General features: G+C 40.0%; 1 protein-coding gene across 10 annotated transcripts; it reads left to right on the top strand.

The window, feature by feature from the left end:
• The first annotated feature begins 180 nt into the window (after nucleotides 1-180).
• On the top strand, nucleotides 181-23,888 carry afap1l1a (actin filament associated protein 1-like 1a). 10 transcript variants are annotated; one of them, XM_037261664.1, is made up of 19 exons: nucleotides 181-332; nucleotides 13,950-14,075; nucleotides 14,150-14,233; nucleotides 14,633-14,712; nucleotides 15,111-15,246; nucleotides 15,575-15,670; nucleotides 15,751-15,965; nucleotides 17,063-17,242; nucleotides 17,413-17,496; nucleotides 18,105-18,177; nucleotides 18,839-18,943; nucleotides 19,012-19,223; nucleotides 19,328-19,473; nucleotides 19,562-19,631; nucleotides 20,118-20,232; nucleotides 21,227-21,397; nucleotides 22,287-22,462; nucleotides 22,528-22,653; nucleotides 22,881-23,888. In XM_037261664.1, exons 1-19 carry the CDS (start codon nucleotides 212-214, stop codon nucleotides 22,905-22,907), a joined length of 2,343 nt encoding a protein of 780 aa, XP_037117559.1. In that variant the 5' UTR covers nucleotides 181-211; the 3' UTR covers nucleotides 22,908-23,888. The 10 variants fall into 10 exon arrangements, with proteins under 10 accessions (XP_037117559.1, XP_037117558.1, XP_037117561.1 ...); XM_037261663.1 differs by having other exon boundaries at nucleotides 18,836-18,943; XM_037261665.1 differs by having other exon boundaries at nucleotides 182-332; nucleotides 15,575-15,658; nucleotides 18,836-18,943; nucleotides 20,115-20,232.
• The last annotated feature ends 3 nt before the right edge of the window (nucleotides 23,889-23,891 follow it).

The following is a 23,891-nucleotide window of genomic DNA, read 5'->3' as shown; positions in this document are numbered from 1 at the left end:
TCTACGCCCATTCATGAAGCTCCCATTCAAAAAATGACGGGAGGTACTGCACTTTACTTATGAGTGGGGATTTGTTGCTAAACAAAAAACAGCCTTACACTAATTGCTCATACTATTCTTTTGTCACTTTGTTGAATTAGAGCAGAAGAAACAAGTACATTCAGTTATATCTCGAAAAGGATCGAGGGTCACTAGAGACAGTACGGTAAAAATGGATGCACGTCAGCTGACCGGAAGAGGAAACAGAAGGCCGGAGGTGATATGTGATGTCATCAACAGAAGGAGGAAGACCATCTCCATAGGCAGCACAGAGGCCCTGCACATGCCATCTGGTGAGTCCAAATGTCTATCATATTGTTAGCAGCATAAAGAATTCCATTTAATTCACTGTTTATGACAGGGGGACTATTGAACGTAGCATGGAGATTTGTGTCTCCTTTATTGGATGTAAAGCAGATGATTAGGTCATTAGATTATTTGATATAAGAATAGTTGGAGTAAATTGAAATTGCAGTTTAAAGGCTTGGGTGGGTGGAAAGGTTTTTATTTTTTCTCCCATGCTAAAATTTCTGATATATTTAAATGGGTTGTATCCTTTTAATTTTTATTTTTTTTTTAAGAATTATTGATGTAATCCATATATTTCAAACAAGTGTGGAATTTAACAAAATGATGATGCAATGTTTTAATTACTATATAGAACCCTATTTATATTTGTTTTGTGTATTTCATTCATTCATTTTGTATTTTCACAAAAATATTTTCATCATATTTACTTCCGAGATCGCTTATCCTTTTCAGAGTTGGTGACAGACAGGCAGACAACAACCACGACTGGTTGCCAGTCAATCATAGAGAACATTCTTTTTCTTTAAATTAGATAAAACAAATTACTTTTTATATGGGGTATTCACATTTGTATAACCATTTATTTTCCTACTTTTTTGCACATTCAAACAATCACATCTACAAACATTTGCATCAGAAGCAAACCCAACCTTCTAAATGTTTTTCTTGAGAAAAGTACCAACTATAATAACAGAGTGGTAGTTATCTACTTTGCCGTGGAATGTAAACGCCAGAGGCTCTTTTGACATCTTAAAAGAGAAGTGAGATGCAAGTGTCAATCAGTTATAATTGAAATACATTGTATTGTCACTTTTCAAGCAGCAAATCTCATATATTAAAAAGCTTTCATACTATCATTCAGGTCCATTCACTCATTAAGATCATTCTTCATGAAAATAGACTTTTGGGTGGAGAAAAAAAAAAAAAACATTTCATTTGACTGCTCATTATAGTGTAAGTGAACCAAACAAGATTAGGTGTAACAGACATAAATAGGTCATTTTCAATCACCTGTTATGTAAATATCTATCAATTGCGAGGAAGTCCTTTTTTCATGCTCTGCATTTTCCTCCCACGCTAATTCCCCTTCTTATATACCTTTCACACAAAAACTGGGAATGAACACGGAAAGCATGATTCACCAACAAGAAGTCTGTCGTGAAAATATTAATATTTTGATATTTCGGGAGACTTGGGAATGTCATTGAAATCCAAGACGATAAAACACTTTTTAATTTTGAAAATGCCTTGATGCAGTGTGTGATCGGCCAGTTGTGGCTTTGGACCGCTCTAGCTACAATGCACTTCCATTTTTGAAAGATAGCATTTTTACCCCATTATTTTGTAAAACATAAATCTAATAAAAGTAACTTAATTAGATTATTGTGCATGTTTGGAGGGTCTATGAATAAAAAACATTGGGAAAAATGCTAAGTTGATGGGAGAATATTCGCAAGCCCAGACTGGACAAGAAACAATACTGTTTTTACTTCCTGGATTGAGACATGAACAAACTCTTTGTTGATTTGTGTCACTGTGAGTAGTCTATCTTTTCGACGACAGGGACGTTTTACTCAGATTAGTTAGTGTGCTCAGTTCAAGCTAAAATTGTTATTCTCAGGACCAGTAAAATAATCACAATAATGTTGGATGACTTACAAACTTTAACTGACTGATCGATTCCATAAAATGTACAACTGTAATGGCATAAAGTGAAAAATGACTAAACTCTTTACCACTGGCGAAGCTTCAAAGCTAGGATTTTTTTTTCTTGAAGGGGGTAAGGATAGCTCAAGGACACAAAGACACTGATCGTGTTAACCATTACGCACAATAGATTTTCAACAATGATTTAACAAGGTAAGAAACAGATAAACATCACTACGCGACATTTTGTTAATAATATTTCCAACGGTTTACATTTTCAAATGAACGTTTTAATCCTAGGAAATCACAATTTCTCATCACCGGTGAGCTACTTTTTCGAACGGGGCTGTGGGTCACTCATGTAGTCCTTGGGGGCGACTTCTGACCGGCAGAGAGAATGAAAGGGATAAAAACGTGTTTTAAAAATACGTTGGGTTTAAGGCAGCAGAATGTACTGTATCAGCAGTCCATGAATGCCCAGACATGTCGTCTAGCCACGAGATGAGAGCCGTCATTCTTGCGAAATGCCTGGAATCTGAAGAGTACACTGGGAGTGGACTGGTGGCACATGCTGGTGAGACAAAGCATTGTTGGCACAGCTTTTGCAATTTTAAAGAACATCTGGCAATCCAGAACCCCCCCCCCCCCATTATAGGATGCAGCGCATAAAGGATTGGTGTTCTTGTAATGTTACCTTGTCCTACTTGGGTTGTGATCTGAGTTAAGCAATCCGAACAAGACATGAAAGTAAAAAAGTAAAGTGCACTTCTGCTGTGCCTTTTCATGAAAATAAGCTTTGTTCACATCCTGCAGACCCCAGCACCAAAGTCTTGGACCTGCAGCGCTCTTTCATGTCTGATCAGGTTTGAGAATGTTTGTTTGTCCTCCATGTCCAAAGACAATAAGGAAGGAGGGGGGACTTCCAAGAAAAGCCCTGCCGTTTTCATTAGACATAGCTCTCCCAGGGAGATGCTTCTGGACTGTCAGACTTGGGTTTGGTATTGTGAGTTGCTTAGTATGACTCAAAAACATGACATTTGGTGTGCCCAGTCAGTCTTCAAGGTAAAGTGTGTTTTGTGGCCGAGTTTGCTTTTGCTGTCCCTCCTCTGGCATCCATCATCGTGTGAGTTCACAGCTTTACTCTGGGGTGCAGAGGTCACATTTAGTCACAACGTGGAGCAGTTTTAAAATACCATAACTGAGTTTATCAGGGCGTGTCTGGTATTTGTCACGTTCAACACAAATTAGGGTGATTTGTAGAAGAAATTGGAAACAGGTGAAAACCTTATACTGTATATTATTACTGATGCCTTTCGGTGAGAAATTCCCCTTGCTCTCTCCCAAGTTGTTTTTCATTTTCCATTTTGTTCTTTGCAAACTCTTTGTGTGCCTGAGCTGGCTGCCTCCCTCTCCCAGTCTGCCAAAACAAGATCAAAGGTCATTCGAGGTCCTCTGAGGCTGAAACTGTTGTAACGCTCTTGAAACAATGGATGAAAAGGACAACAGTAAGTATAGTAAAAATATGACACATTGCCAGTACGCTTTTATTTCCTCAATAAAGTCTTCCGCTCTTCTTGACACTGTGGAAGATTTAGGTGTGTATTTGTGGGATTTTGTTTATCCTGTCGGAAGGATTCCTGAAACACTTTTTACTAGCTGAAAATCACTGTTCTGGTTCAACCCAAAGGTGTGTTTATGGGGTTGAGGTCAGGGCTCTAGTTGAAGTCAAGTCAATCAGGACCAAATTTGATCCAAGCAAGCCTTTAAAAGTGCTCCGCTTTATTGATAGGGAAATTAGGACACTTGTAGGACACCTAAGTCATGAACACATTAGCAGTCCATTATTTACTGTATTTCACTAAATGCTATTGCGGCATTTGTATTTATGCCTACAAGTCCAGGGGGCAGATGAAGGTTTGGTCGACTAAACCAACATAATAGATAGGTGAATATGGTAGCTTTTATGTACTGGTTACAAGCATGATGCTAACCTGTTACATAATAATATGGTTAGTGGGTCCCTTGTTTATCACTATCCTCCGGTCCCAATAAAATGCAGTGGAATAGTTTGTTTGCGCTGAAATGACAGGTGGTTTGATACAAAAGAAAAATGTGAGTTGAGAAAATGAATGCCGTTAACTATCTTCTTCTAAATCAGGATTATTTGATTTGTTGTAGTTGTGAGGTTGTTGAAAGTTTAAATGCATCATATCCAGTTGAGGGAGTACTGTACTGTATACGGAGGACTTTGTATCTGAAATTGGCTTACAGTATTCTTCAGATGGGTGGGGAAAGTGATATAAATGGGTCTCTGTCAACCTTTTGCTGAAGTGGGGAAAAATATTCAGTGCTCAGAATGATGTCATGCACTTCTTTAATACCCAAAATATTTTCTTTCTTGAACCTTATTGGATCACGGGAGGTACATGTAATGTTGTGGCCAGTTAACACTCGTGAAAGTTTTTGACTTCTGCAGCAAATTTGATAATTGGCAAAAATGTAGGGTAAAAGTATGCGTAAAAAGTGGTCGTTGAGGTTATTTATTGTTGTGTGCTGGAGGAGGGTTTTTGACTGTCACCTTTGTGCCGATGTCAATGAAGGCGTGTTTCCTCATGTCGGAGCATGTATGTCTGCCTGAAGGCAAGAAGTAACTTTGAAAAGTTCCAACTTGCCTCCCCTTCAACAGACGAAAAACATCTCAATTCGAAATCATCACTTGGAACAGAACTTTATCTAACAAAATAAGACATATCTCGGTTCTTATGTCAAAGTGCAGATTGGGCCTGGCTACTGTACTTTAAAATAATAACACAGGCTGAGAGAAAATTGCAAATACTAATAAAACAAGTAAAAACAAATAACTGGTTGAGTCTTCATGAGTGAGAGACTATCCTGGGTGCGCACACACACACAGCAGCTCCCCTGCCCCCCAAAAGAAAAGAGAAGTGGGCAGATGGAGGGAGGGAGTGTAGAGATAACAGATCAGAGGGAGGAAGGGAGAGGAGGGACTGTGATTTCAGCAGCAGGCGGGCAAGCTGTAGCTCACCTCCACCAGCGATACCGACACAACAGCCAGGCCTTGACTCTGGAATATTTCTCACACTATCGGCTAGTTGTATGAATGAACGTCTCTGTTATCTGGGACCATGGTTGGACTCTCAGCCACTGCTGTAGAGGGTAAGCTTTGCCTAATGCTCTCTATATGCTGTATTCCAAGCTGAATAAAGGGTAAGAAATGTGGACCTTTTTGTTACAAACTATTGAGAAGCTTTTACAGTGCATGCAATGCTCTGGGGTCAACTTTGTTTTTCGTTGTAATGCAGAACTTTAATACATTCTAAGCCATAATCTGTCTTTTTTTTGTTTGTTGCGCAGGGTTTCTTGGAATTATTGTAGAAGTTGTCTTAATTATGTTCCCGCATAGATGAAATTCTTGTTAGTCATTAAAGAAAGTAAAAATCACAGTGGTCACAAAAATAACTGATGACAATGGAATTTGCCAAAATGCATAGTGAGAAGCCACAAGGGTGGTTTTTGGATTGATGAAGCAAAATTGCAGCATTTTGCCCCCCAGTCACATAAAGTCTATGTATACAGAAGTTGAAATGAGGCATAAAACACAAGGGGGGGGGGGGGGCTCTGCTAATTGTGAAACTTGGAGGAGTCTCTGAGGCTGCTTTGATTGCATCCGGCGGAATGTATCCTTAATTTGGGCAGGATGCAATGAAGTCCTAAAACAACATTCTCTTGTGAAATGAGCTGCTCAGCGTCCGAAAGGTCTGTCTCAGCCACAGGGCAAAGTTTCTTCAACAGAGAAAGAAATCGTTGAATTGTCAAACTTGTGTTTGGTGTTAAGGTTAAGGGTACAGTTTTTTTTTACTTATGCGTACTTCATTGTTTTTTTAAGGAATTCCACTGGATGACAATTTATGAGCAGTTGCTGATTTTAATAATTTATTCAGAAATCAAGAGCTAAAGCATCATCTCACTTCAATATCCTTGACACTGAGGTGCCACCAGATGGGGCCAAATCTATAATGTTATTGATTTAACTTTAGCATCAAAATGGCAAACAAGTGAGCTGATATGTTCCCACCAAATATATGAACTTTTCAATGCAATTAGAGATCTTTTCAAAATAATCAACATCGGCCCAAATTTGGCAGATTATTCTATTAGTCTCTTATAAAAGTACTTATATTCTGAATTTGAACTTGAACATGGTAAAAACTTGGTCATGTTTGCCTAAAAATGCGTGCTTCTTTTGGCCACCTTTTGTTTATGTTGTTCCACCTGTTCCACTTGGCTCCCTCCAATTTGCAGACCAGTGGACCAGAGGTATTTCTAAACTCATTTATGAATCGGGCGGACCGGGCTATTGTAAAAGGGGGAAAATCGCGAGGAGGTGGAATATGGGTCTACATCCGTGACGAATGGTGCTTATTTGTTTATTTATTATTTATTCATCACTCTTATTATTCATTGTTTGTGCCTTCTTGTTTTTATTTTGTGTTGTTTGCTTGTGTGTATGTCGTGTACTATGTCTTGTCACCGTGGGATAGTGGAAACGTAATTTCGATTTCTTTGTGTGTCTTGGCATGTGAAGAGGTTGACAATAAAGCAGACTTTGACTTTGACTTTTTGACTTTGAATAGATTTTTTTTCTTAGTTTAGTTAAATAATTTCCCATAGATTTAATGTTTTTATTTACTTATTTTTATTTGCATGTTTTTATCCCTAATTTTCTCTCTGTTTAGAAATTAAATATTGAAAGGCAAAGTATTTGTAAAACAGTCAAATGTTATATCTTTAATTCATATAGTTGTTGGAAGTGACAAGAAAAAAACAAGTTAACGTAGTTGGTATGTATTCTCAGAATTAATCTGCCAATTAATTGGTAATCGGTATATTTGTCTTTCAAATATCAGTATTGGCATCGGCCTTACAAAGTTCGTATCGATCAGGCCCCGAGTTTTTTGTAATAGACCAACACAAGAAGATCTTAACTAGTGAATGATTTAAAAAAAAAACAAGCACCTACAACCCTTACCCCCACCCCCCATCGTGTATCGAACTGTGATAAACAAGACAATAAACCCAAACAGAAAGCCAGAGTGGAGTTGGGTGTGGAGTGGGAGAGAAAACAAACTCCAGTCGAATCGGCCACTACAGGTTAGTTAAAGGCCATATCATAGAAATGTGTCTTTAAACGTGTCTTAAATGTTCTAATATCCATTGGTAGGGCATTCCAAAGCTCTGGAGCCCGAATAGAAAATGCTCTAGACCCTGCAGACATTTTCTTGGCCCTCGGTGTCGCTAAAAGACTAGCGTATTGCGAACGAAGGTTACGAGACGGAACATAAGGAACAACTAGGTCGACGAGTTATGAAGGCGCTAAGCCATGCAGTGATTTATAGGTTAATAGAAGAACCTTGAAGTCACATCTTAAATGGACCGGGAGCCAATGTAAGTTGGCTAATATTGGGGTAATGTGATCAAATTTTCTTGTCCGTGAGAGCAGCCTTGCAGCAGCATTTTGTGCTAACTGTAGACTTTTGATGCGGGACTTAGGAAGACCAGAGAATAATACATTACAGTAGTCCGGCGCGACGTGACGAACGCATGTATAATAGTTTCCGCATCACCGGTTGAGAGGATCGGACGAATCTTTGCAAAGGTGAAAAAACGCAATTCTGGTTATATTCTTAATGTGCTTTTGAAAGGAGAGCGTTTGGTCAATTATTATCCCGAGATTAGTTACATTATCGCTCTGAGTGATAGTACGGTTATCTATAGTTATAGTGCACAGGTGTCAAACTCAAGGCCCGGGGGCCAGATACGGCCCGCCACATCGTTTTATGTGGCCCGTGAAGACAAATTGTGCATCAAATTCGTGTGTCATTACTAGAATTGGAAATTGTCTTCACTTTTAATGATATCTTTTTTTTTATATTTGACCAGTTTTAACTGATTTGAAAATGAGTTATTTGTCAGTTTGTTTTGTAGCTTTTACTGTATATAATATGAGGTGCTCATACATTTAGTTGGGTTGACAAGTCATAATGGCCCTCCGAAAGAAGCTATGACTACAATGCGGCCTGCGAAAAAAATGAGTTTGACACCCCTGTGTGGTTTCCTTAAATAAGTGTTGATAACGAGTTGGACCAATTATCAACATCTCAGTTTTCTCAGTTTGTACGTACTACAGTCTATTTTCTTGCTGTCAACAGTCTCCTCACCAATCAAATTTCCTCATTGTGTCCATGATTCTCGTTCTACATTGTTTTATTAGCATTGCTTTTGTCATCAATTTTAGTTTTCCTGGCATGTGCTTGTTTATTATTATTAAAGTTGTTCTTTGGCCGTTCTATCCTCATTTTCCTACAGAGGTAACAATTCCCAACTGACAGCAGTGTGTCTCGATCCATCCTTTAGCTTCCATAACTGCAAGGTACCAGAAAGTGTTAAGTCTCCAAACACGTAACTAAACTGTGAACTGAACTAAACTGTGGTGCGTGGTGTTTGCTTGGTGTGTGCTTTAGTAATGCTGCACTATTGTGAAAGTGACTGGCGCCTTACCTCAACTAATTGGGAAACTTGGGAGAGTCTCTGTGTAACCAAATTCCTCTGTAATTAGATGGAGTATGCGCAACAATATTGTGAAACTGCTGAATGACTGAACTGTCACCTAGGACAAATGTCATTCATGCGTGTGTCTGTGTAATTGCAGTATGTGTAGGAGGTTTGTTGGGTATGTTAGCACAGGTGTTCTGTTTGCTGACGGGATTCAATTCCCAAATCAGCACCAACCTCCTCCCCCGCTTCTCTTTCCTTCATCCTTGCAGAATTGCTTTAGACAAAAAGAAAAAGTCTACGCTTGCATCTCTATTCATAGGCTGCACTTTGCAGAGTCTTACACTATCAACAAGGTGAGGAATGTGTGTGGTGTTTACCAGCAATTGTCATACAAGTGAGAGGAAGTCAATGTTTGACAGAGGCTAAAGCTTTTGAATAGCTCCAAGCATTCCTGCCGGGACAGCAAGAAGAAGAATGACTCTTCTTTTTTGGGCTAACATTACCATGCTGCCAATTTTAAGTACAAAACATCCTGTAAATATTTTAAGTGTCAAAAATGTCAGGCTGGCAAAAGATGTAGCGTTGTACACGTTTTAAATAAAAGATGTAACCCTACGGCTCACTCTGGTTTTCCTCGGGTGCTCCGAAATACAAATACACATCAGTCGCAAATTTTAATAAACATGTGCTGTTTTCAGTTGAGATTTACCATAGAGTTGTTATAGAGTTATTCAAAGAATAAAACCAATGCATGAACTCACCTCAAATGACATACCAGCCAAATCAGTGTGACTTCTGCTGTTGCCTTTGCAAGACCAGTTCAGATATGCGTTATCACGAATTTATAAATCAGGTGTGTTCAGACCTCCGCAGTGGAGGCTCTGCCGAACCCCTGAGACCAACTTACCGAACCCCTAGAGTTATAGAGGCATATGACTTTGGATTCAATGGTAATTCTTACGTTCGCTTTCTTAGGGTTTTGGTGTTCTGTGTCAATGTAGCACCTATTAGTTTACTAGATTTGATTTTGTGCTGACTTTGGTCTAAATGTTCAGTGAATGAATCACAATGTGCATAGATGTTCTTTTTTTCATTCTTTCCAAGGTTAGGGGAAGCACAATTTCAACCCAGAGCGACAATCTAAACAGCTGGAACATTTGGCAAAGAGACAGCTTTCACTAGGCCAAGTGATCCGAGTCATGAGCCTCCCAATCCCCCTTGCACAGTGAATCGCGTCATAATGAGCAAGGTCAAAGCGGCTGATCCATGCATGAATCACTTTTTCATGCCAACGTTACAGGGAGTGCAAGTGTGGTTTTAGTACAATAGAAGGAAATGCTTTTACAGGAGCAGTAAAACACACGTTACTAGCATGTAGACACAGTTCTATTTGCATTTTGACTGGAGCGTCCATGGCCCATTGTTCAACCCAAAGGAAGACCTACCTCAGGAAAGTATGCCTGTTGCTGTTCAGGGTGGGAACATCTTGCTTTCTCAAACCATTGACAAAAATACATTGCTGTTGACAACTGGCAAAAGCATTAATGATACACTCGTCAAATTTGCACATACACACACGCTGAACTTATTTATCATCCCACATAAGGGTGTGTGTTTGTGTGTGCGTGTGTGTGTGTGTGTGCGCCTGCAGGTCTTATTACCTTATGGCTGCCTTCCCAACAAAAAGTTTTCTAGCTGAGAGACTGTCCGATGGCTGACCCCAACAAGATGCATGGCTCAGCAAGTCTATTGTGACTAGACTGTGAAAATGAATCCGGTAGCAGGGAGGTATGGCTGGTGGCTGATGGTAGGGGGCTTTGAGTTATGGAGGTGCAGTAGCAGTGACTGAAGCAATTGTCAAAAAGGTGTGACGATAAAATTGCACGCAACTTTGTCGAAGGAAAGCATTCAAAACGACTCGTTGGTGGTCAGGGGTATGTAGAGGCGTTGCCTTCGGTAGCACTTGCTTGTGTCTAGCATCAAGTCAGATAACACAGGAATTCAAACAAATTGGCTCTTGCAGCAGGTTGAGTTGTGGGAATAATGAGGCATTTGCACCAGATGCTATCAGTTTTGTAGTGGCACCAACTGGCTGCAACATTAGGTACACCTGTGGAATTTTAACAAGAACATTACAAAGATGCTGAGTTTTTGATTGACAAGATTATTAAAAAAAAATCACAGTAGTCTTTGCACGATCAGGATTTTGTTAACGATCACTGCCCTAAAAATAAAAAAAAAGACCACCAATCCCATCATGTCAGGCAAATTTTCTTATAGTTGTTGCCAATTGAAAAGCATTGTGAAAAAGTAATTTGCTGAACAGATTGAGCGTAAAGTATAAAGTGTGTAAAGTCTAGCTAACAGTTGCAACTCAACACAGGTCTCTGTTTTAATGTCGTAGTTACTCAGTGGTTATGGTATGGGCGCATCAAGCTGTCACATTTTTGTTACTTTTTTTCACCTATTGGAGCAAATGAGAGTGCACTCGCGTACCTAAATATATGTCTACTTGGGATTTTGAGTGAACTAAGGCATTGATGCTACATCAGATGTGAATGATGGAGACTTGCTAAAAGGAAGGAATCTTCACCTGTATCATTACCACGCAACACTGTGTGCAAACAACATCTGTGGTCTTTTTATTAGACTTTATTCACTGGATTGAAATTTTTATGTGTTGTGTTGTCACCATGACAACCAGCCACAGTGAGGAGACACCGAAGTACAATGGAATTTAAAGGATTCAAAATAGAGATAGGTTGAAATGTAGCTCTGTTTTCCACAAGCGGGTAGCAGAGCATCTCACAGCATCATATGATGTCATCTGTGCATGCATGCCTTAACATCGCCCAACTTCAAGATAAAGATCAAGTCTACAAATGAAAAGCTTGGCTGCTGCATCATAAATGTGCTCTCTAATCTGTGATTCCTGCCATGATCTCATATCTCGGCAGACTGCCAGAGCTTTTAATTTTGCCTCATCAGTGTTTGATTAAAATTCGACTTGGTTTGCCATGTTTCCAAGATGCTGGCTAATAATCATGTTGCTTTCTTTTGGTCAGAGGATTCAACTACCGTTTTTTTTCATGTATAATGCGCCCCCATGTATAATACGCACCCTAAAAATGGCATGTCAATGCTGGAAAAAAGCCTGTACCCATGTATAATACGCACCCAAATTTTTTTATTTTTTTTTTTTAAGTCCCAATGATCGTCACACACGCATCTGGGTGTGGTGAAATTTGTCCTCTGCATTTGACCCATCCCCGTGTGATTTTGATCCATCCCCTGGGGGAGAGGGGAGCAGTGAGCAGCAGCGGCGCCGCGCTCTGGAATCATTTGGTGATCTAACCCCCCAATTCCAACCCTTAATGCTGAGTGCCAAGCAGGGAGGCAATGGGTCCCATTTTTATAGTCTTTGGTATGGTCTTAACTAGGCTGGATGTATTTTTTTTGTTGGTGTTGATTTCTCCGACTGCCCATAAAGGCACCACCGCGATCAGTTAGGTTAAAATGAAAAGAGAGGAAAGTGACGTGCGGACATGTGAAAAAGGCGGCTCTGTATGGGAGAGAAGTTGAAGAGGAATAAAAACACCCTTGGAAACCAAAACTTGCCCCTCGTCGTGACTCGGAGCCGCAACAAATGTTTCGGATTTGTGTAGGGTACATTGTGACAGCAAACGAGCAGGTGATCGAGCAAGCGTCTGATACGAGAGCATTGCGTTCTAGGGGTGTAAATCGCGGGTTTTGTCACGATACGATATCATATCGATACAAAGACCCACGATACGATATTTGCCGATATCTTAAAGCCTGCTGTGATTCATTCACGATACATCACGATATAGTGCTCCACGATCGATATTTTTTTTTTTTTTTTTAAATAAAAAATATAGAACTATATCCTGATTTATAACAATTCATAAGCAAAATCAACAAGGTACTGCAAACTCTTTATTTAGGAAATTACAAGAGTATTGTAGTATACAAAGTGCTTATTTTAACACTGAACTTTATCAAATTCCTATATTTTTTCTCATATAAGTAAAGAAAAATGAATATTCTTTCTTTTTTTGTAATACCATTAACTTTAAAGTGCATTACTGAACTATTTATTTACAATCATTTTAATTGTCCGTTGAGCCATCTTTTCTTTGGAATCCAAAGTGCTTCCAAACGAATGACTTGAAGCCCAAAGGGGAGCGGATTTCCTCATCTTCTTGGACACTAGCCATAGCACCAGCCCAGGAGCCGCGAAGTTGTCGGCTCCCCTTTCACGTGCCTGCTCTGCTCACAACACAACACGCCGCGTACTGCTCCCGGAAAGAGGAAGCAAGCAACAATGAACTGGATTTCAAAATAAAGTCGCGTCTAATGTCCGAGGTCAAACACGGCGATATAAATCGATGTTTACGTTTAGCATCGATGCCAATAAATCGTAGAGCATTATATCGATTAATCGATGTGTATCGATGAATCGTTACACCCCTATTGCGTTCGTATGGAGCGTGTTTGAAGTGAACAGCAGAGACGAAAGGAACAAGGCAAAGTGTTGTGAAATAAAATATTACCTGTAATACGTATTTTGTTATTTGCTGATTGTATGTATTAAACTATCACATTCATTGTCAGTCAAGAAGAGAAGAGGACTATTCGCATCGGATCCATAGTGCGCATGCCCAGTGATACTGCCTCCGTATGACGTCCAGTCCGCGATGGAGATTAAAAAACAAACAATATTTGACAATAACACAGGTTTCTGTTCCTGTCTTTGGTAATGTCACCCTGTCTTTTTGTTCCACGTCTTTGTCGGTCAGTCCTGTTGTTGGTTTTGTTAGAGAGTTATATTAGTTTACCAAGTCTGTGTTTTGAGTTCCTCCAATGAACCCTGGTACAAGCTGCACTTGGTCGCCCTCTTCCTTTCCACACTCCATCCGTGACAAGATTTTCTTCAAAAATTGTTGTACCATGATTTTCTTAAAAAAACAAAAGAAATTGAAAAAAAATTGTACCCATGTATAATGCGCACCCCAGATTTTAGGACAATAAATTAGTTAAATTTGCGCATTATACATGGAAAAAAACGGTACTTGTTCTGCTCCCTCCAGTTTTAGCTTTCTCTATTTTAATGAGGAATTGCTTTGCAGACATCTGTCCAGTCACTCAATTCGTGTATTGTTTAGTCTGGCTCTTCTCAGAAGAGAGAGATGTTCACAGATTGTGAGGGGTTAAGGGTTAAACAAGCAAAATATACTGTGAAGTAAAGAGAAGCAGCTTGCATGCATTGAATGCTTGTTTAGACATCTGTGCCCGACCTTTGCCCTCTGCTTATATTTAATCTCATTTCACCCTGACATTTCATCTCGATATTACAGCAATGGAGCAGTTAGTGAGTGAGCTGAGCGCACTCCTGAAGTTGCTGGATCAGGAGACTCTGAGCTCATCAACGCAGGAGAAGAAGACTTCAGTGTGGAACCTCCTGCAGCAGATACAACCATCAGGTCAATAAAAAGACACCTTGAGAGAAACCTATGCATACTTTGCAGTGTATTTAACTGAGCCTTCTTTATTCCAGTTTCGGGAACAGACTATATCTATGTGAACTCAGCAGTGTACAGGAATGGCACCAGCTTTGTGGAGTCACTCTTTGACAAGTTTGGTGCGTTTTTATTCAGTAATTTTACAGTACATAGGGCCTACTTTTGTATTTAAAGTGGAAGTCAACCCCAACATTTTCTTTACAAATATATGTTCTACATGTACTACTAACTACTCACAACCAATCATGACTCACCAGTTTTCTGTAGCTAAGTTGTGATTGGTTGTGACCTGAGACTTTTGGCAACTGCGATGTCATTATCAGTCAACAGCAAGTGGCAAAATGGCTGCCCCCTGAGATCGATAAAAATGGGTGAATTTTGCCCATTTTTATTCATATTCCACAAACGAAACATTATTCAGAACACTGTGTTTCGATTAGTTGGACTGCACAAAACATATTACAAAGATAATGTAGGGGTTGACTTCACCTCTAAGCATGAGTTGTTTTCATTTCCAGACTGTGAAGTTGGAGACCTAAAGGATGTTACGGACGATTTGAAGCTAGAAAAAGACGCACAAAGCGAGACTTTGAAACAGGTCAGTGACCTAATTTCTTGTACATCCAAATGTAAGTTTCAAATAACAACTGGGTTACTTTTCTACATGTAGGCTGTGATGTGTGACTTTCCACATCATTTAAAATCTATGCTAGTCTTTCCAGCCTTTCTTTTCCAAAACGAACTACGTGAGCAAAGATTACGATGTGTAAATGATTAAGGAGGCCTGAGGGGATAAAATACAATGTATTCCATGTTGCGGGGTTTCCCACATGTTCATCGCACGGTAAGGAGAGATTTAGGGCCTGCTCCACCCAGGGAAGCATTTCTTCTCTGTTTCTCTTTGATGAAATAGCTCCTTTGGTGGGGAACAAACAAATCGCTCATAGTTATTGATGACATTTAAGATGTACCGTATGTTTCTGTCTCATCTTTCAGGACTGTGGAGACTCCTCAGCTGTGCATTCAGCCGGCTCTCCTCCCCCTCTGCCCACAACACCTCCTCCTGAGGATTATTATGAGGAGGCAGTGCCACTCAGTCCGGGCAAGATGCCTGAATACATCATCGCTAGAGGTAAACATCTTACTTCTTGACTCAACTTGTCGCATTTGACTGTTTTCCAGTAAGCTCTCAAACATTATAAATCGATACATTTAACATATATTATTGAATATTTTTCATTTGATTTGATTTATTGAACAGATAAACACATTACACTAAAGGTGAAAAGTTTGGAAGAAAGAAAACTAAATCAATAGATATAGTTCAAAGCAGTTTATGTGGAGTTGATAATAGGCAGACTTAGTCCATTCATGTGAACCAACAGTTTTGAGTTTCAAGAAATGTGGTGTAGCAATTGTGAAATGCCTTTTTATTAATTCATCCTTTTTTTTTTCTTCAGTTCGACCTAGCCCTCCCACCTCTATAGAGGATGGATATGAAGATGCAGACAACAACTACCCAACTACTCGCATCATCTCCCATCGTAAAAACTCCTGTAAATTAATAATACATAATACCGGCATCCAAATGTAATTCAAAGAAAAAAAATAGCGTACTCTGCCTTTGTTCTCTCAGATAATGATTCTGATGCTCTGAGTAGCTCTTATGAGTCATATGAGGAAGACGAGGAAGAGAGGAGTCCCGGTGTGCAGCTGACACATCAGTGGCCCTCAGATGAGAGCTCCATGCCCCCAACCAGGGACTGTCGGATCTGTGCCTTCCTGCTACGCAAGAAACGCTTCGGCCAGTGGGCCAAACAGCTCACGGTTATACGAGAGAATCGATTACAAGTGAGTAGGGGTGTAACGATTCATCGATACACATCGATTAATCGATATAATGCTCTACGATTTATTGGCATCGATGCTAAACGTAAACATCGATTTATATCGCCGTGTTTGACCTCGGACATTAGACGCGACTTTATTTTGAAATCCAGTTCATTGTTGCTTGCTTCCTCTTTCCGGGAGCAGTACGCGGCGTGTTGTGTTGTGAGCAGAGCAGGCACGTGAAAGGGGAGCCGACAACTACGCGGCTCCTGGGCTGGTGCTATGGCTAGTGTCCAAGAAGACGAGGAAATTCGCTCCCCTTTGGGCTTCAAGTCATTCGTTTGGAAGCACTTTGGATTCCAAAGAAAAGATGGCTCAACGGACAATTAAAATGATTGTAAATAAATAGTTCAGTAATGCACTTTAAAGTTAATGGTATTACAAAAAAAGAAAGAATATTCATTTTTCTTTACTTATATGAGAAAAAATATAGGAATTTGATAAAGTTCAGTGTTAAAATAAGCACTTTGTATACTACAATACTCTTGTAATTTCCTAAATAAAGAGTTTGCAGTACCTTGTTGATTTTGCGTATGAATTGTTATAAATCAGGATATTGTTCTATATTTTTTATTTAAAAAAAAAATAAAAAAAATATCGATCGTGGAGCACTATATCGTGATGTATCGTGAATGAATCACAGCAGGCTTTAAGATATCGTCAAATATCGTATCGTGGTTCTTTGTATCGATATGATATCGTATCGTGACAAAACCCACGATTTACACCCCTACAAGTGAGCAAACGCCAGAAAAACAAGGCCGGGTGGAACATTGCGACAACTAGTACAATCCTTTACGATGCAACGCATGTGTTGAATTGAACTTGAAGAATGTGCTATTATTGTTGTGGTTGGAGTTTGCAATGTGTATTTCATTGACACATGTTCTACGTAGTATGGGCCACAGACTGTTATAATAATAACAGGATTATTGTTAAATTTGATACTTCTCAATTGCCACTGTTAGATCTAATTAGAGCTGTACCTAATGATGTGGCTGTGAGGTTCCAATATTTAAGAACATTTTACTATAATCTCTCTTATGTATCATCGGCAGTGTTATAAGAGTTCCAAGGATACATGTCCCTACGTGGACCTGCTGCTGCCCCAATGCACTGTGGTCTACGCCCCCAAGGATAGCAAACGGAAGAACCATGAACTCCGGTTCACCTTACCCAACGGAGATGCTCTGGTTCTGGCTGTGCAGAGCAAAGAGCAAGCGGAGCGATGGCTCGGGGTAACTGCAACATGACTAAATGTGTTTACTCTGATTGTCTACTCCAGTTGGCATACACTGCTTTGGCCAGCCTGAGTGTGAATACAATAATAATGTTGACCGTCAATCATATTGACAGCCCCTGGAAAAACAGGGTGGAACTTGTTTGACTTTGACAATTATCCCTGCAGGTTATCAGAGAGGTGAAGGGCCAATGCACTGGGTCGGAGGTATCCGCGTCCCCCGTCATTCTGAGGAAAATCGAACTTGACAAGGTGTGTCAAAAGGCCATGGTCACTGTCATTTACACCCACATATTATCATTCCTTTTCTGAGCTGCGGTGAGAAAAAGTCAGCAGCAAGCAGCAATTGTATTGACACCATCAATTTTCCTAATCGATTGTATGTCAAAACACAGCACTACCTGTGTTTGATTGGCAGAGCAAAGGCAAGATGTGTTATCTTAGTGATTGCTAAGACGCCAATAATAGGGCTGCGGGTGAGTCAGTGTTGGACTGAGTACTACCTCTTCAACGTTCACCGATACCACCATAAATTAAAGTCAAGGAAGGGAGGGGAGAAAAGCAGATGGAAAATACTGTGTTTGTGTTTCTCTTCTGATGTCATGTGTTCATGGTGGACAGTGAGCAAGATAAAGAATGAAAGTGAGGGAACCCAGAGATAAACATACTTTATAGAGACAGGACAAGTGGAACAGGAATTGGAGTTGTTGGTTGTGCCCATGCACAGCTCACTAACACCAGATTACTCTGGAATGCTATCTAATAACAATCTTGCTTCTAAAATAGATTTGGGTCATCGAGTAGAAAAGTGTCTCAGAAAATAAATCCATTTGTTTGGGTGCATGTGTGCTCTTTCCCAGAGGTTATCTGCAGAAAGGAACAATTCAGATTCAGATGTTGGAGTATCAACGGGGGAGAACTTCCGAGAAAATAGTGAGTATAATGTGTATGGAGCTCCTCTTTTTTGCTTTGTTTTGTTTTGTTTTCAGTTTAACAGGTTTGGCAGATGCAGCAGGCTGTGGGAATTGCCTCTTGCTGATAACTCAATAAGAATGATAAACTTCCCGGCCAAAAGGTCAATACTGGGATTTTACAAAATCTCAGATCTACTGTATCTTTACAATGTAAAGCTTGATGATATGAGAGACATTGAAGCTTTGTTTTTGAGGGTGAGGGCTCAGATGACTGCCTTTCAATGCTGCCATGACCTTGCGCTGGATATGCAATATAGAAAATGCATGGGTTCTACTTATTATTCTTTCTAACAAAGAAACCAACAAGATTGAAAACTGGACAGCAAGTTTTTGGCCAAATAGAATCGAAAAACTTTCACATTGATGTAATTTGATGTAATTAAAATTCAGCAGTAAATAAATGTCAAATTGCATACCCTTGCGTGAATGAAACATGTCCCAGTAAGTGTCATCCTAAAGATCATCAGGAAAAGGTTGCTTATTGTCACGTGACATTTTTACTGTGTGGGTGTTATTTAGAATTTAGATTTAAAAATCTCTCATCAGTGAATGTTTTCCAATCAAGTACTGTTTCCAAATGTCAAACAAAAGCATCTCCAATGCTTTGATTTTCAAAGCAGGTAAGGTGAAGCGTGGTGCCTTAGCTGCAGGTCGAAAGATCACACGTATCATCAGCTTCTCAAAGAAGAAGACTTCTCGAACAGCCTACACCGACCCTCGACAAGGTCTGTGGCTGCTTCCACGTTTCTCTTTGCGATGACTCGGAGTTCATTCGTTATTTCTGTTTGCTCAGGTTATCTGTCAGTGCTCATCAACCAAGAGTGGCAGGAGCACTGGTGCTGTGTGTGCAGAGGCTTCCTGCATTTCTACCATGACAGAGGCGACCATCAGACCTCCTTGCCTTCCCTCCCACTGCATGGCTGTGAAGTGGTGCCAGGCCTGGGACCCAAGCATCCCATTGCCTTCCGGATCTTACGAGCAAGCACCACCTTGGCTGCTCTGGAGGTGAAAATTGTTTGTTTGACTGCAGCTTTTGTTCACCTTCCAACCTACTTGAGGTTTAAAAGAAGTGGCCCCTTTCCGATTGAATATGTTCTGCTTATTTCCAGGCAGCCAACTCTGAGGACCTTGGCAGATGGCTCGGGGTTCTCTTGGCAGAAACCGGCTCCACAACAGATCCCGAGTCTCTGCATTACGACTGCGTGGACGTGGAGACCATTGCTAATATTCGCAATGCTGCTCGCCATTCCTTCCTGTGAGTGAGACAGTTTTAGTGGGTGCATTTGAGACCCTTTCACCTAAAGCAGACATCATTTCTTCTCCACTCTCTGCTACTTATGTAGATGGGTCACGTCCTCCGCAAGTAACACAGACTTCAGAACATATGACGAGGTCCCAAATGAGGATGTTCAGGTTGGTCTTGCATGCACAGAGATGAGCGCAAGTTTCCTTTGAAACAAGAATAAGCTGGAATATCATGAAAAAAAAATTTCATATCATTATTTATATTCAAAAAGTAACTACATATATAGATTATTTTTATTCAAAAGGTAAGTAACTACGAATTCGCTTCACACTAAAATGTTTCATGATTCAGATTTTCGTGTGTGTGTGTGTGTGTGTGTGTGTGTGCGTGCGTGTGTGTGTGTTTATGGGAGTGAGGACAAACAGCCTCCATAGTGGTGACAAGAAGGTCACTGCAGTTTAACAGCCTTTAAACTCCTCACATCAGTCTACTGACATGAGTTTAAACACACGCTTCTCACCGCCTCCACCCACACACACTTGGACACACCTCCGTTGTCAGAAGTCAATAAATCCAAAAGTGGGTTCACTACATTGATGAGTATGTAAACTTTTTGTTTTCACCCCTCCCTTCCCCGTGTTCTTCTACAGCAGTCTATCGAGAGCTGCCGGCAGCAGTGGGGGAATCAAGGCAAGTGGCAATCCAGTTTGTCTAGCAGGGATTCTGAAAAAAACAAATTGTTCAACTCCCTCGAACGAACAGGTTCAAGTAAGTGTTTTTTGGTCGAATTCCCGCACAAACTAACATTCATGGGTCATGGCCATGCTTCTGGCTAGTTTAAAGGATTTGAACTCAAAACAGTTTTCAACAGACCAATTTAAAAAACGTCACTTTGCTCTTTTGTGGCCTGCAAAGGCAAATAACTGGATGTTTTTGATTCCTTTTCATTTCACACCGAAACGACAAAGTATCTAAATTGTCCAACTTCATCACTGTTGTTTTGTTTTCTTTGCTCAAGATTGATGTATTTTTGACAAACTGTGTTGGTTGCACCGCTACTGTAGTAGTATGCTACACAAGATTTAGAATAAGACCAGTGGTGAAGCAGTTTTTGAGCTGGAATCTTCATATAAAATTTGTCCAGAACCTTATTTACTAAGTTATCATGTAAATGTGTCCAACATTTGTCTCATCTGACAATTCTTGCTGGCCTCATAGATGTCTTACAGATGCTATATCTTAATCATAATCCCAGATGACACTCTCTGGTGTTTACCAATCCCTTCTTTTGTCATAAAATAGAATGTCAGCTTCTATCTGGCTCAAAGTCCAGTATCCAGCATCTCCACTTTCCACTGGCCGCTCCCATGTGCGTCATTGTGTCCCTTGGCTGCTCTCCCACAAATTGAGATGAGCATTCTGGGTTTAGCAACATGATATTGGCGTTGTCCTTTCTTTCTCTCTCAGGCCTGTGCGCTGACATTGCGATACTTCAAAGAAAGACTGAGCACGCTTAGTTTGACAGCTTCAGGATGAAACACGAGATTTATTAGACGCATTAGATTCGCTGTCTTGCCTTATGACCTTTACACCAGTGTGTGTGTGTGTTCTGTATGTGTCATATGATGTCGTCATTTTAACACTGTGGTTGAAGAGGATTCCTAGGATTTTTATTTTTTTTTGCTTTGTTAGTCGTTAATGAGTCAGCAAAGATAAAACAATTCTCTTTTTTACCTCTCACCTGAAATCTCTGACATCACAGATTCTAACAACCAGTATGGAAGGTATGGGAAAACACGAGCGGAGGAGGATGCTAAGCGATACCTGAAAGCAAAAGAAGAGCTGGAAAAAGAGAAGGAGGGAATTCGGCATACCCTCTCAAACCTCCGACAGGAGAAACGAGAGCTAAAGGAACAGCTGCAAACAGCTTCTGGTAAGTAAAAAAGATCAAAAGTAAAGAAAAATCTCTTTGTTTTGGCCATCATATCCGTGCAGTTGCTCAGCTTTGCTTGAACTTGGAGGTTGATATCCTGCAAAAGCTTGCATGTCGAATGGGTCTGACCCAGCTGTCTGACCCCCTCAAACCCAGATTATTTTAGAGTGAGTGGGAACGCAATTTGCCTGCAGGGGTAAAGGAAACATCAACAACATAGCATTCCTCACTGATTTATTAATTTCCTCAAATTGAATAGCCAATGTTTTATTGTGATGGTTTCAAGCCCAGTATCAGTATAGTAATGATGTAATTGTTTTTTTTTTTACACGTAATGATTGACAATTGTATATAAATCAGTATTGCCTAGCGTGGCTTGTACACTCTAAATTATTATGGTAGTAAATCTCCTTTAGGATACACCCAATCCAACTCAACCTTAAACCTCCTTTAAAGTTGAGTTGGATTGGGTTGATTCTAAAGGAGATTTACTAGCGTAATAATTTATGATATTAAAAATAAGTCAAATTTCTTCTAAGGTCATAGCGCCCTGAAGTGTTACATTAATAAATGTTTGACAGTGCCAACCACAGCGTTAATATATGTGAGATGTTGGTATGCTTATCATTGCACCAGATTCTTTGACTAATTTACACATCTCATTTTGTGAACAGTGCTAAATTACTCAGAGGTGTGAATGTGAGTGCGAACAGTCCAGGGGCTACCCTGTCTCGCCCAAAATTCAGTTCAGCTTACCCGTGAGCCGTGACCCAAGCGAGGACAAGCCATAGTGAAAATGATTAATGCTTTAGGGTGACATTAAATGATACAATTATCCCACTTGAATGATAAAGGTTCAAATATTCGATATGATTATGTGTGTGGACAGAGAAGAGATGTGTCCTCTTGAACCAGCGCGTGTCCCAGCTGGAAGAAGCTTGTCGGGCTAAAGAAGCAGCGCAAGTGGACCTGGAACTGCGACTGTCCCAAGTCAAAGAAAACCTCAAGAAAAGCCTGGCAGGTGGAGTTCTTGGTGCCCCTGTGGAAACTGTCCCTCCCGTCAAGGTATTTAAAATGGAGGATCATTTATCTTTACCCATCCTTGTTTACAACATGTTTCTTTTCTGTAGGGGTCCAGAAAGAAGACACATAATATCTACAGTGACACCTTACCAGTAAACTGTGCTGCGGAGATGCGCAAGAGACCGCCCTCTGTGTATGCTTCATCGTCAGGAACTGTCATGCAGAAGGCAAAGGTAGCTTTCACTCCCTGGATGCACTTCTGCTTACAGTGAGCAAATGATGCAAATGATTAGATCCATATGAACTATCAAAAAACAAAAATTATGCCATTGTCAAGTGGAAGGTATTTTTCAACACTATGTCTGATGTTTAGGTTATGCGGTTCAACTTTTGTATTATTTTCTCTGTTAATGAATGTGTTGTGTAATAACTACACCACTTGCCTTCTGACTTTTTGCAGGAATGGGAATCAAAGAAAGGAAATTAAAGGCAGAACCTTCAGAAGTACTTGCAGTAAATGGAACTGATTACAGGATGTAACAGTTGCAACCTGCCAACCTGCTGAGGAGAACTTCTCAGCAGCATTCAGAAGCACAGATGCCCAACGAGTCGTTGCAATGAAAGAAAATAGCCACTAGATGGAGGTACGTCCTCTATAATGCTCTTGACCAACTTCAGCGCCTGAAAGGACTTGATTCAGAAATCCAAAGACTGTCTTTCAAATTTTCAGCTTTAAAAATGTAGAACTTAATGTGGGAAGCACAAATGAGATATTTAGAGTTTTGGAATGTCGTAAAGCGTAGTGCAATGTAAATAGAAGTTTATATTGGCTCAGGTGGTTGTGGTTTAATATGAGGAAAGGCTTGTGAATGTGATGTGGACTGATGAAATGATTGGAAGTAGATCAAGTCACAATGTGCCTTTTCATCAATTTTATGTTTTTTTTTAAAATTTTTACGGTGACTGTTTCATGTGTTTCGATCTTTGTGTATAGTTCTTTTGTTTGTGTTTTCGTAAGGCTTCGGATAGCGGAATCCTGCCATCTTTAAAAGGACACGCTTCACTAGATGTGCTCTTAGTTTAGCTTGTAAATACGTCCTACATCATTTTAGATTCATCTTAGGCCATAGATGAGCCATGCATCAAGAGATTGGATGCAAAAATGTAACTCACTCCTGTCAAAGTAGGGAAGTCTTACCTTTTTCATTTACCTGCAAAACCTGTGTTGAATTTTGCACTTTAAGATTGACCTGGGTGCAGACAGAACCTCAAAGTCATTAAATTGATTCATGCTATTTATAGCCATGACGTTTATTTTAATAAGATTACGATGCTGATCCCATTCAAGAAGATACCCAATCATTTAATGCGTTTTTCTTTCTTCAAGCAGTGTTGTCTTTCTACCTTTTTTTTAATTTTCAGATCCCTGCCTGCATATGCCACGTCATTAAAAAAAAAGTTTTAAGGATTC

The sequence above is a fragment of the Syngnathus acus genome, chromosome 10 (assembly GCF_901709675.1).
Source record: "Syngnathus acus chromosome 10, fSynAcu1.2, whole genome shotgun sequence".
NCBI lineage: Eukaryota > Metazoa > Chordata > Actinopteri > Syngnathiformes > Syngnathidae > Syngnathus > Syngnathus acus.
Note: the sequence above shows the minus strand (reverse complement) of the source record. Positions and strands in the feature narration are given on the sequence as shown.